Source organism: Leuciscus leuciscus (genome assembly GCF_965113295.1).
Source record: "Leuciscus leuciscus genome assembly, chromosome: 14".
Taxonomy (NCBI): Eukaryota; Metazoa; Chordata; class Actinopteri; order Cypriniformes; family Leuciscidae; genus Leuciscus; species Leuciscus leuciscus.
Window position 1 is genome coordinate 5,184,040 of NC_138738.1, and position 13,693 is coordinate 5,197,732.

Consider the following 13,693-nt stretch of genomic DNA (forward strand, 5'->3'; position numbering starts at 1 on the left):
GTAAATAATAAGAAAACGTGTTCTTTGGATGCTGAGCATCTGTGTTACTATATACAGTAGCAGCCATTTAGCCAAAATGCTGTATTGACCGATTCCATCCAAGACTGGAACTATCAGTTTAAAAATCAATAAATAAGATTGCAAAAGATTTTTTTGTGTAATTGTCAGTAAAATATTTTAATTTCTAAGATCAACACAATGCTACTGAAAAAGGAAAGAAATAAAGTAACTTTACCTGTATTCCCCCACGTATCACTTGACACTGTTTAATGTGTGTATTGATGTTTTGCAGGAGATGTAGAGATCGGACTGATGGAGAGGAACGGGCAGCTGGAGGTGGAGATCATTCAGGCTCGAGGACTCATCATGAAGCCTGGATCTAAGGGCCCTCCAGGTGATTCTTCATCAGACAGAACCTGACGTACTGAGGGATGAGTCTGAAAGAACCGTTAGATTCATTTAGCCAGAGGACAAACTGACTGAAAATGTTTATAGATGGGGTCTCAAATACACAAATTTCTCTTAGATCCAATCTGTGATTGTTCTCTTCTTATTTGAGCATTCATTATCCAGAAGAGAGAGAGAGAGAGAGAGAGAGAGTGTGTGTGTGTGTGTGTGTGTGTGTGTGTGTGTGTGTGTGTGTGTGTGTGTGTGTGTGTGTGTGTGTGTGTGTGTGTGTGTGTGTGTGTGTGTGTGTGTGTGTGTGTGTGTGTGTGTGTGTGTGTGTGTGTGTGTGTGTGTGTGTGTGTGTGTGTGTGTGTGTTGAAAAAAGAACGGAAATTGAAAAGAGTCTAAATTGGTTTCTCTTCTGGGTTTTCAAAGTGATTGTCAGTGTCTTCCAGATTTCAAGGATGCAGTCATATTTACTGTTTCCTCCCTCCTTTTCAGCGGCCTACATTAAAGTGTATCTTCTGGAAAATGGCATCTGCATTGCCAAAAAGAAGACAAAGTCTGTTCGGAAATCGCTAGATCCCCTTTACAATCAAGTCCTTGTTTTTTCAGAGAGTCCGCAGGGAAAGGTTGTACAGGTAAACAAGATTTCTACCTTTTCTTAAGGTTGCTTGTGCAAAAATGACCGCAATAATACTATGCTCCATCATTGGGGTTTTTACAAAAGTAATATTTAGGGTTAGGGGATGTTCAAATCTCAAACTCTTAGTATGAGCAATAGAAATACTTGCCGTATAGAACTGCAACATTAAACCAGCAAACTAACCCTAGAATACTTGAATTTCTTAATGCAATGATTGAACATTAGGCTGTCAAGCACTATTTAAATGACAAAGAAAGAAGCAATTATAGGCTCTAATTTACAGCAAAGTTTACCCACGTCTTTTCCAATTTGGTGTAATTTCTCTACAGGTGACGTTGACATCAGTGAATGATCATTTCTTATTCATTCTCTCCATCACTTGTGAAGAGAACTGGCAACGAAAAAGCAATGTAGTGAATGCTTTATTTTTAGCAGTGGAGAAAGAATAGGGGGAAACATTTCATATCTCTTCTAATTATACATTTTTCCAAGGACAACATTTATGAAATCCTGTCACAGTAAACACTAAAGGTTAGAACAGAGTGCAGGATGTTCAGGCACATCGTGCGGCGGGAAAAACATCATTTGCATGTGTTTATTCACTGATGTATGGCGTCCTCCGTTATTATGTAATGAATCTAAGGGAACTTTCAGATTGACGTAGGCCACTTGCTTCCCTTTTTTGAGATTATTCTTTAAAAATGTTCACACATTCATTATCATATTTGGGAATTCAGTTATTCAGTTTTGTGCTATTGAAGATGAATGAATCACACAAAACCTATTAAAACCATGCCTGCATTATATTACACCACAAAAATCTAAAGAAAGAACTAAGAAATCTTGTTTTGCTTAAAGAAAATGTAGCCTACTTTAAAGAACTTTTGCGATGTGACATTATTTTCATGACAATAAAGCAATTTTCATAAAAAAATATAATTTCTTTTAATTTTAGGGTGATCTGGACATGTATTTCAGGACATAAGATTAATGAAACCAACACATTTTATTAATTTATGAATTATGATGATTATATACATTTCAAACTTATGAATTACAAAGATATTATACATTTCAAATTGTGAGATTAACTCAGATTCATGGAACAAACTAAAAATCCGTATGAATCATGATCAATTCAAAATTGAGAATTATGAATTTCATGAATTATGAGGATTACATACATTTCAAATTGTGATAGTCACCCAGATTAATGGAACAAAAAAAACAAACAAAAAACGCATTATGAATTATGATCAATTCAAAATGGAGATTTATGAGTTAAGAGGATTATATACATTTCAAATGGCGAGATTTACACAGAACTAACAAACAAAAAAATCGAGAATTATGAAATTATATAGGCTATTATATTTAAATATAATAATTAAGTTTTATATTTATAAATGTTAAATTAACAATATTATAGTCAAAAGTGTTGCTTAATACTTCCATCTCTCATGAACAGGTCATTGTTTGGGGAAACTACGGCCGGATGGATCGTAAATGCTTCATGGGCGTGGCACGCATCCTATTGGAGGAGCTGGATTTGACAAACATGGTGATTGGCTGGTACAAGCTTTTCCCCACCTCTTCTATGGTGGATCCCACAATGGCGCCGCTGATCCGACACTCCTCACAGCTCTCTCTGGAGAGCACCGTGGGCCCTTGCTGTGAACGCTCCTAAGACCAACTACTCAACTAGATTTATTTTTCTCTGGAAGGGCTCTCACAGCCCCTGCCCTAAAAGTGCCGGTTGTGCATGACTGCGGCACTGGAACCCTCTGGAATGTTCTAGAATTTCTTCAGAACTAATAGCCTTTCTGGAATATTCCAGAATCCAAAACAGAGGAAATGCTCTTTTTTCAGCCTCTGAGAAAAAGACTTCAGGACGGTCACAGAATGCAGAGCAAAACGTCTGGGCTTTATTTTAGCTTTCAACACATTAGCTTGTGATGGTCCGTATGTCTTTCAGAGGAAATGTCCTCAATTTTGAATTGATTTCCAGAAAACAGGCCAATGTTTGTGGGTGCTGCAATGGATTGATTCCTATTAGATGAAACGGATGGGTTTGTGCAATATGACATCCAATAGAAAGAAGAATGTATCGGTGAAAAAAGTGCGGGTTTGCATTCATTATCTTGCGTAATTAACAATACAGGAATAGATACATGTCTTAAAAAGATCCAATATGTGTAGTTTGAAAAGAGTCTTTTTTTGCTTCATGATTTGGTTTGCACTCGGATCTTTTTCTGTTTGGGTCTCTTCGGTTTCGTCTTTCTCATTACTGAACAGTGCCAATGTTACCAGCAAGTGGCTTTATTTGTGGTTATCTGTGTCTATATTCAAGTGACTAGATGCTTTGTGAATCAATAATCTAGGCAGACACACATTTAAAAAGACAGATGCTAATTGTCCACGATATTTTCCCGAGGTAACAGTGACATATTTCCAGTCGAGGAATATTTGATGTCACTGTACATTTTTCCACTCTAGGCCTAATAGTGTGGGTGCAAGACACTTAAGTAACATAGGATTATAGAGTGCTTATGGAATTAATGTCAGTAAATTATATACTTACAGTTATAACTGCAGTAGCGGCCAAGAGGTTTTTTAATGGCTGATATCTAGAGAGCAGGGTGATAGAAAGCAGACATGATATGCACATATATAATACAATTGTATATTAACAAATAATGTACACAAAATAAATGACAAATATTTGAAAAAGAAAATTTACAGCAAAGTTCTGTAAATCGGACAAAAAATGTGCCACATTTCTGTCAAATTAATCGGTCTGGGGCGCGTTTCCCGTACAACGACGTAACAGTTTCCCGAAACCATATTGTCACAAATTTGTCATTTGACCGATAAATGATGTCACACACGTGGTAGAGTAATAACTTATTTTAATGAATCCGAATATGAATTACAGACATGGCATCTGAGGACTAATTCTCATCTTTCTTTTGCTTTATTTCCAGCTTCAATCATAGGCTTGTTCTTACGTACTAGGGCATGTACGCACATGCGCACTCTTCAAAAACTGTGCTTTAAAACTCTTGACAAACTAAAAGACGTAAATTACATTTGTATGTATTCTAAATAAAACATACAGATTGTACCGAATGTCAGCATACTTATTTTGCTCAAGACAAGGATTTAAGTCCACGTCATGCATGTTCACATCATGTTCGTTGGAACTGTGGTTTCGGGAAACACCGACTCGTTGAACTATGCCGATAACAACGAAACTTGCAACCATAGTTGGCTAACAATGCTTTCGGGGAAACGCACCCCTGGTCGATCGATGTTTAACAGTCTGTCACAAATGATAAATTTCTTTTTGCACTTTGTAATCTTAAATGTCTTTCTTACAAGCAATCGCTAGTTTGGCATAAGCCATTTTCTTCTTTATATTATTATATTATTTGTGACTTCAGGATGCAGAATCTTTAGTAGCAATGATAAGGTTTGTAGCATTAGATAGTAGCATTCGCATGAAAGGCATCTTAGTTTGCCACGATCTAATGAGATTTTGCATGGAATTGGATTATAGAGCGTTTTCGCTGGCAGTCGAGCAAACATGTAGCAGCGAATGATCAAACAAATACTGTTACACTGCACAGAGAAATACTGTGTGACATCTTTATTAATAAATAATACTGATACAATTTCTTTTCATATGTCCTGAAATGATGAAAAGCAAAACATTTATAGGCCTACATACTAGCACACAAAACTAAAGGGAAGAAAACAGCATTCTGCATAGAGAAGAATTTTTATGTCCAGCATAAAAACAGGACTTTTTTGTGAAGAAAATACACGATTTACCACTAGACAAAAGGATTTTTTAAAAAGATTTATTCCTCTCTGAGAATCTCGGGAGTGATTATTTAAATTACCGCTGAAAAAAACATACCTCAAACACCCTCAACATAATCATGTTGTTAAGGCCATATAAAAGCACTGCCACATTCTCTTTGAAGAATTAAATGTCCATCGTCTTAAAAAGCAAATCAATTTTTGCTCACGTTGTTTGTTACAGGGAGTAAAGCCAGATTTTCTCTGCATTACATTAGAAACTTCTGCATCCATGTAGCAATATAGAAAATGCTCAATTTTAGACGAAGCGCTGAATGTCTGAGATCCTCAAGAATTTAGTGCCAAAAAAATGTGCATTTCAAAGATGTGTTGATGATGGGCTGAAAGAAATGAACGCTTAGAAATTTAGCAATGTAGTGATTAGCACTATATTACAGGTACACTATGTAACTTTTGGCCCTCTAGTGGTTAAAAAACAAAACTGAATGCATTTTGTGGAAGAACATTGTTTTGGTTGTGCTTCGGTGCGGATGAATATGGTTATCCTACTGTTCATAAAACTTCACTACTAGGCATAAAAGAGATATAACCAGTTTTGATGGAAAGTATCTCAAGCTGACTAGCAAAGCAAAGCACTACAACAACCATAATGAAATGAGCCTGTTGAGTAATAAACATGCCATCTCCGCATCGCTTTTACGACATTTCAGATCCCTCAGTTCTCGCTGTCTCCGACAAGCCAAGCCAGTGTTGATTCTGGTTTAATCACGAGCTCTGTCGCGTTCTCTTGTTTGTTTAAAACGGGTGATTCCCTGGAGGTTCGAGATTTATATGCTCCATGTAAACCTTCTTCTTCTGTTGTTTAAATGGCGGTTAGTAAATTTCAACCTTTCTCGCTTGTTGTGAAAACTAACACCAGACACGCGTCAAAGTAGGCGGAGCAACTTTTCTTTACGGATATGACGAGACACACACGGGTGAGTGACGTATGTACGCGATTTCCCCCGAAAACCATCCCGCTAGATCTAAAACATAAATAGGCTTACCATAGTGAATCAGGGTATAAGACAAAAACACGTTCTTTTGGAAGACGCATTCATGATGTATTGACTCATTATGATATACATTTTGTTAATTTTGAACAACAAAAAAGTTACATAGTGTACTTTTCATATAAACCACACCATATACATTAATATGCATCGATTTAATATAGCAAAAAACTACATGTTCCATTTTATTGGTCTGTTGATTGTAAATAGACACCTTGGATTTAGTGGGCAAAACAACAGTTAATCATCAAAAGGATGTCAATATTGACAATATTTTAGTTTTTTAGGCTGTAATAACTTGGTTACGCAACATAATTCTCCTGTTTCTATCAGCATGATGGTCTTGCTGATACTGTAAACTGGATTGGAAATATAGCTTTTAAACTGCAAATACACTCCAGATGTTTAAAAGAATGTGATTTATAGAGTATAAAAATTAATGATCTCCATTCCACAAGTTGAATTAATAGGAATACCTTTTGTAAAGCCTTAACTTGTAAACCAGAGGTCTTAACACAATTCAATTGTACGGCGGAGAAACGAGCATGCAAGAATGTCATTCTGTTTTTATGTGTATTGCAACTCTAATTTTCTGTCTTTCTCTTTCTTTTTGTAATTCATTTTATTTTAATCTGGTAAATAGTCATGGCCTTTCGTCATCACATTTTCCACCACATATTTTTGTTACTAATTATAACGATTTACCATATCAAATATACTTGAAGTTGATGTGGCAAAATAATCGACATATTCCTAAATTGGATGCTGTGATATTTTTCTTTGTGGAGATACTTGTTTATTCCTTATTATTATTTATTATATGTAAAATAATGAATTTGAATTCGTAATAATGTCACTGTTAATTAATGCACAATTTAGTGTATTGTTACTCTGTTGCAAATGGTTATAAAGAATAAATAGCTCACTCTGATTTACAAAACATGCGTGCGTGTGATGACTGCATGAGCTCCCTGAAGCACTGTGGTTTAGAGAAGACTTACTCTGAAAACATCTGATAACCTTTGACAACTGACAGATAAAGATGAGCTTATTGAGCACGTCAGAGAGAATCAGATATTTCTGACTGCTGGAGTGTTGTAGTTACCCAGTCTGTCTGTTTCACTCAAGTCTTTATCAGGAGAAGAAATGGCTTTTTAAGAGTTAGATCAAGGAAAAATTAGATCAAGCACTCTTGATTTGGGAATTGAACTGGATGTTGGTATTTAGGGGATAGGGGATACGGTGTGAGTGAGTGAGTGTGTGTGTGTGTGCGTGTGTGTGTGTGTGTGTGTGAGTGAGTGTGCGTGTGTGTGTTTAGCCACTATTTGTCACTAACAAAGGGACATGAATAATCTCGTCCCTGTTTGATGTAATTACAAAGGGTTTATATATACACATCCCACACACACACACACACGTCCCCACAAGGACAAGATTTTCAATTATTGCCATCATTGTGGGGCATTTTGTCCCCATAACTTGGGGAATATCTGAAACACACACACACACACACACACACACACACACACACACACACACACACACACACACACACACACACACACACACACACACACACACACACACACACACACACACACACACACACACACACACAATATATATTGCATCTTCTCATTAGATTTAGCTAACTGAAATTACAAGACTAACTCCAAGATTTTTTTCCCACATTTTTATAACAATAATCATTATTATTGTTAATATCATATAATAATTATAATAAACATTATAAATCATGTATTAATCTATTATATATTAATAAGACATAATATATATATATATATATATTAATATTGTTTATTAATATATTATTTATTTATTAATATAGCATATTAATATATTAACATTATATATTACAACTAATTTGAAGCATGAAGTAAACAAATATTGATAGAATATTTACAAATATTTAAGCCAATTCAAACCTACAAATAATGAAAAAATAGACATCCTCTCATAAGGTCAATGTTTTTCTGTGGTTTTTATTTCATCCTTAACTGGCAGAATAATAATTCCACCACAAATAAATAATTTTCTATACTGCATAATCAAATATTTATAACAAATCCTTCTGTAAGAAGACAATCATGCTTTCATTTTGAAAGAGGTTATTAATATGAGTGAGAAACAGTGCACAATAAAACAACAGGAGATGTTTAGACGCAAATGAACAAAATATTCAGATGGGAATTAATAATTGTGCAAAAACATAAAAGAAACCCTAACTCTGCTCTCACAGGGCCAACAAGAGATTATTACCAAAACATGTCTGGACATCAAGGCTGGTGTGCTGAGCATTCAGAGGATGCCTGATGTTTGATGAACCGTCCATTCTCTCGTGTAAACTGTGTCACCGTCTCACCACTAAAACTAAACCCTGACGCCTCATGCACCAAAAGAGCACGTTCATCTCAGAGAGTTCATCAGATTTCTGGAACGTTCTCAAGGTTCTGCTATTTCATCCTGCTAAATAAAATTATAAATAGTGTAAGAGAGGCTAATTTGAAACTAGATAGCTTCTTAAAGTAGTTCAACTACACTCAAGCTATCCTTTTGAAAGTAGTTTTTATCTGGTGCAAACAAACAAAAATAGCATCAACACAATCTTTGTTTGAATCTGCGCAGCTTTTGCAATGCGTAAAAAACAGCAATGTACATTTTGAGATACTACACCATTACTTGTTTTTAGCGGAAAAGCTACAGTAGGCCTATTTTGAAAAGAATTGAGACACTTTCACACTACTGGAAAAAGTTACTATTAGTTAGTTACTCCCCAACTTTCCAGAACATTAAACCAGTAACTTGATTATAACATCATCATCCTGGCCCTTCCAGAGCATCTCGCCCTCAAAGTCCACCATCTTGTGTTTGCGACAGCGCAACAAAATTCCCACAACTTTATCAGAGATTTTAACGTATCGGTCAAACAGTCGGCCGAATGAGATGCGGATAAATCCCTCCTCATCTCTTTGGCCCATGTCGCGAATGATAAAGCACATCTCATCCATCTCACGATGGATGTGTTTCTGGGCTCGATCGGCACGCTGGGCCGTCTTGGATCCCTCTTTGGGCCGGCCGTATCCCGTGTCGCCCTTGTGGAGTCGAATAGCCATGGCATGATCAATGTCAAACTCCTCACTGAAAGGGTTGAGCTTCTGACCCTCGATGTGTTCGTTAGCGAACTGCTGCCATCTGCTCTTCAGGTCATTCATCGTGGCTATTTTAATCTGAAAGGACCAGAAATGACAATGTTATTGAGAACCACACAGTCAATGGGATGTTTTAAAGAATTATATACAAAAAAGAGAGATGCTGCAAAATAAAATGGATGAGTTTGGATAAAAAAAGTCAATACCTAAAATGAAAAAGATTAAAATCTTTAATAATCTTTACTAATTTGCATTCGATTTTTACGGAGCCCCTAAATGGACATGGTTATGGAAATAAATATGAGACGGGATCAATGTCAATGCTTTTGCGTTCTCTCACAAATGTTTTGCGTTCCCCCGAGAAATGTTGTGTTCGCTCGCAAAACTTTTAATTTCAAAGGTTCTCATGGGAACGAAAATGTTTTGTGAGCGAACGCAGGGATTATTTCAAGTTATTAATTTAAAGCAGAATTCCAAGGACAAACTTTAGTTTTAAAGTATACTTGGGGTTTCAGGCGAGCGCCTAAACGATAATATACACAAACATATGCCAAAATGTCCGTCTTGCTGAATATTTACATAAAGACAGTCAGTTATGTCTTAGGTGAATAAAGAGTTGGGAAAGAAATCGGATGTGTGTCATTATATCCATAGACAAAGATAAAATCACACTACTCTTGACTGAATAACTTTAGTAGTTTTAATAAGAATCAATGTATACTTAATTCATACAGTAAAGACTATGCAGTATTTTAAAGTTTAACTCTGGGTTTAATGACTATTTTGACAACTGATTTTTTTTTAATGCAATACTGTGTTTTAAATATTCCATAGGCTTGTTCCAGTCTGGATAGTCTAGTTAGTAGGCGATTCAGATCGTGACTGTTTGTCATAAGATCGTGATATGAAATTTTGGGAAGATCGTCCACCCCAGTACATACTGATTTCTTGTTGACTGTAAAACGCATCTGTTGACAATAATATATTATTCAGGTCTTGTTTGAGGTGTAGACACCTGGCTTGTCACCAGACAGTCACATAACACTACCGTGTGACATGCCTGAGCATTACTGCGAAATATTTGCCATGATCTCTCCAAGGGCCACTTATTTCACAAGTGCACCGTTTGAACCGGTGCAACTGCGTCTTGTGAAACGCAAGATGGTGAATCAAATACCACAGTGACACAGCTGTGATGGATCTCACTCGTCAAGTTGAGGGTGAGCATGCTGCTTTGTGAAGGTCAGATGTAAATGATCCATCACTGTTTTTATTTACATATATTCCATTGCAGCAAAACATATCTGAGTTTATGATGGAACATTGTGCTGAAATTACAGTATATATAGACTGTGACTATTATTTACAGGCTAAATATATAGTTTCAAATAATACGGAGTTAACTTTAATTGTTTTGATTAAAGCCTTGAATGAATAGTCTGTTCACATCTGCAGTGATTCACATCTTTTCGAACAAGAAACTCTTATTTGACAATTTAAAGATTCATTCAAAAACATCAAAACATTTTGGTCATGTATAAACTGCTAATTTGTGTCAACTGCATTTAGATTAATCTGAATCATTTTAAAAAAGATTATTGTTTTAGTCCTACTGAAATCATACTTTTAAGTGATAAGCAAGTAATGTTTTGGTGTCTTGTGGCAGTCCAAAAGAGAGATGGCGTACACACTTATTCTTTTCCCTGATTGTACTATATTTTAGTTTGATAATATTTTTAATTTAATATTTTGTATTTTTATGGTACTAAATTATATTTATGCAGTAGTTATAATCCATTTATTCATTTTTTGAGCATGGACCTGAAAATGAAATTTCCAACTGTCATAAATCTTTAATGCTTTGGAGCATTTATGTTTGGTCTCTTTATAAAGAAGAGACTTGGCAGATTATTGCTGAAGTGAAAAAAAGTTAAAATTCTACATTTATTGTTAGGAAAAATTAACAAAAATACAATTTAAAAATTTTATGTGAAATATATATTTTCCAAAACACGTTTTACTCTAAAACTTTGATAAAAATCAAAGTCATAAATCTAAAAAAGCTGTGTTTCAAATCTGAGGTCAATATCTCAAAAAATTAGCTTTCAGTAAGACTTGGTTTGGGCGCAGTACCAAACGTTTCCAATAGATGAAATTCTTCTCCCATTAATTTCCAATGCGGTCATTTTTCAGGACCATTTAACCTTTATTTGAATCATGTCCATGATTTTTTGTGTGTGTGTGTTCACCCAACAATGCCAAAACCTTTACCAAGTTTTATACCATTCCAATGAAGTAAACATTTTTTTTAGAATAACACGTGACTAATACAACGATGCGATTTATCTGTGTTTCTTCTCTCAAAAAAGCAATATTGAACCAGTGCAACATATAGTCAGCTGCGACTTATTTTCTGGAAAATACGGTAGTGTTACGATTATGGACTCTTATTTTGATAATTTTGTTCTATTTCCTTTAGTTCCTGTTTCCCTGCTTTAGTTTCGGTTTCCTTGGTTTCTAATTATGTCCCTGTTTGTTTCTGCAATTAATTATCATCAGCTGTATCTTATTTAGTTCCTCATTGTATAAAAATATCAAACATTTCACTATGTGAATCAGTAGTAATGTTATTTGTACTAAAGCTAAAATTGTGGGCGGGGTTAGTGGTTATTTGCCTCTAACTGCCAAAACACACCCCATAATCATAGCTTGATTCATACAGATAAACCTACCTTGTGTCTGGTGACATGTTTCTTTGGTTCATTCTCATTCTGATCACTGGTGTCGCTCAGAGACGCTTCCTCCCCAAGACCACTGTCCTCTGCATCTAAACTGCTACTTCGGGATCCCATTGTCTTTTCCTCTTTCTGTCCGAGTGCCTTGGCAAAGGTTCCAGCTTTCCAACCACAGTAACGTCTCCTGGTGGGAGATTCGTTGCCAAGGAAGTTTTTGGTGTCCTCTGAGGTTAGCTGATTGGTGTTGATCTTGTCCTTGATGATGCTCACTTGGTCTTTTCCGTATTCGTTACATTTTGGTGTGATGGCTTTAGTCACGGATACAGTCTTGATCTGATCATCCGCACAGTCGTCGCTGTTCACCGATACCACACGAGGAGTGACCAAGAGTTTCATCTCACTCTTCTCCTTCTGCTTTTCTTTCTCATCCTCGATGATAGTCTCAGGCATCCAGCCGGTTGGGATCGTGTCTTGTTGGTCGGTGTGTTTATTCGCCCAGCTTTGCCAGCTTTTGGCAAGGCTGTTCACCGCTGAAGCCACCTTGATCTTCCTGACGGCTCTGCTTAAAGGCTGGTTTTGTTGAACGGCAGCCGTACTCATGGTTCTTCTTTGTGTGTTTTACTGGTCTGGTAAGCTGTCGAGGTTCAGATCTCAGGGTATATAATCCGTTTGGGCTCTACTGGTGGTCACCAGTCTTTTATATGAATGGGAAGAGGAAGTGTCCTCTGAGGTGGGTGGTGTGACATGCACACGGTGATCACCATGACCCTAAACATGCTAATGGAATTTCCCCAATGGAATAACAGGTGGCCACGTTATGACGGACCAAAAACACTTCTGTCCAACTGTGCAACCATGCAAAAATCACTGACATCCCACCTGACTGTGTCTCTTGTTTTAGATGCACCCATGACCTCATCAAACACTAAAACTGCTCAAAGACATCTACAGATCCTGATGAAACGGCTACAAATGCTTGCTCTTCTCCACTGCCATGGCATATTTTTGTACAACGTGCCAGCACTCAGTGTGATGATCTATTTTTGCAGACCGGGTGTTGAATTGTGCATGTGCGCGCTTCTGTTGATTGATACACAGGCCTGTTCTTAAACCGCAAGCCAAGCTATTTAAAGCAGGAGTCGTGCTGAGGGAAAACTTAGGATGAGCCTTGGATTTGCACATCCTCTGTTTCATTTATGCTGCTTCTCTGATAAAATGGTGATTAGGAGTATTAATCTGCAAGACATTTTCATAATGTTAACCATTAAACAACTAGATTACTGCTGAACTGCAGAAATAATGTGTAACGCAGTGGTTCATAACTGGTGTGCTCCAACCCAAAAAATAGGCAGCAGATCTGTTATGATAAGGTCCCGGAGAGCTAATTTTAAATTATAACACGCAACTGGCCATATAATCATACATCGTTAGGATGGTAAAATAGACAGGTTTTTCAATTGTTTACACGGGTGGAGAAACACTTCCCATATATATAATACATTTAATCAAACTGCATATTTGTCAGCAAATTCAACTGTTACGTGGTAAAAGTTATACAGACTGCTTGATCATCAAATTAACTTTTCTATGCCAGATTTTTTTTAAAAGACCCAGACTACATTAAATACACATAGGTTCATCTGCAGCAAGGGTAAACAATGTTTGTAATCATTTGTATTTGAGATATATTTAGAAAAACAAAATAAAAAATTTTCTTGTTCAGTCTGGGTCATGTCATGTTAATCATTTTGCATACTGTTAGGCACACGTGACGCAAATACAGAAGAGAAAACCACTGAATTTGTTATCCCTGAGGGTTTGAATGAGATTTAAAAAAAGACAAAAGACAAAAGTTTGACCCAGACCTAGACCTAGACC

General features: G+C 36.3%; 2 protein-coding genes and 1 long non-coding RNA gene across 3 annotated transcripts in view; 1 reads left to right on the forward strand and 2 right to left on the reverse strand.

Annotated features, from left to right (window-relative positions):
• LOC309474208 overlaps positions 1 to 347 on the reverse strand; it is a 54,858-nt gene extending 54,511 nt beyond the window's left edge. The window contains exon 1 of the long non-coding RNA XR_014197244.1: positions 236 to 347. This is a non-coding gene — a long non-coding RNA (uncharacterized lncRNA). The remainder of the gene's footprint in view (positions 1 to 235) is intronic.
• Positions 1 to 6,844, forward strand: part of rims4 (regulating synaptic membrane exocytosis 4) — a 39,025-nt gene extending 32,181 nt beyond the window's left edge. Inside the window, exons 4-6 of the mRNA XM_082136548.1 lie at positions 293 to 394; positions 889 to 1,028; positions 2,502 to 6,844. Coding sequence (XP_081992674.1) covers positions 293 to 394; positions 889 to 1,028; positions 2,502 to 2,720 — 461 coding nt within the window. The 3' untranslated portion in view covers positions 2,721 to 6,844. The remainder of the gene's footprint in view (positions 1 to 292; positions 395 to 888; positions 1,029 to 2,501) is intronic.
• A 1,793-nt stretch (positions 6,845 to 8,637) lies between these two features.
• Positions 8,638 to 12,747, reverse strand: abraa (actin binding Rho activating protein a). Its single transcript, XM_082189590.1, has 2 exons — positions 11,813 to 12,747; positions 8,638 to 9,158 (listed from the first exon to the last, which is right to left on the reverse strand). The coding sequence occupies exons 1-2, from the start codon at positions 12,413 to 12,415 to the stop codon at positions 8,721 to 8,723; spliced, it is 1,041 nt and encodes a 346-aa protein (XP_082045716.1). The 5' UTR covers positions 12,416 to 12,747; the 3' UTR covers positions 8,638 to 8,720.
• Positions 12,748 to 13,693: the final 946 nt, after the last annotated feature.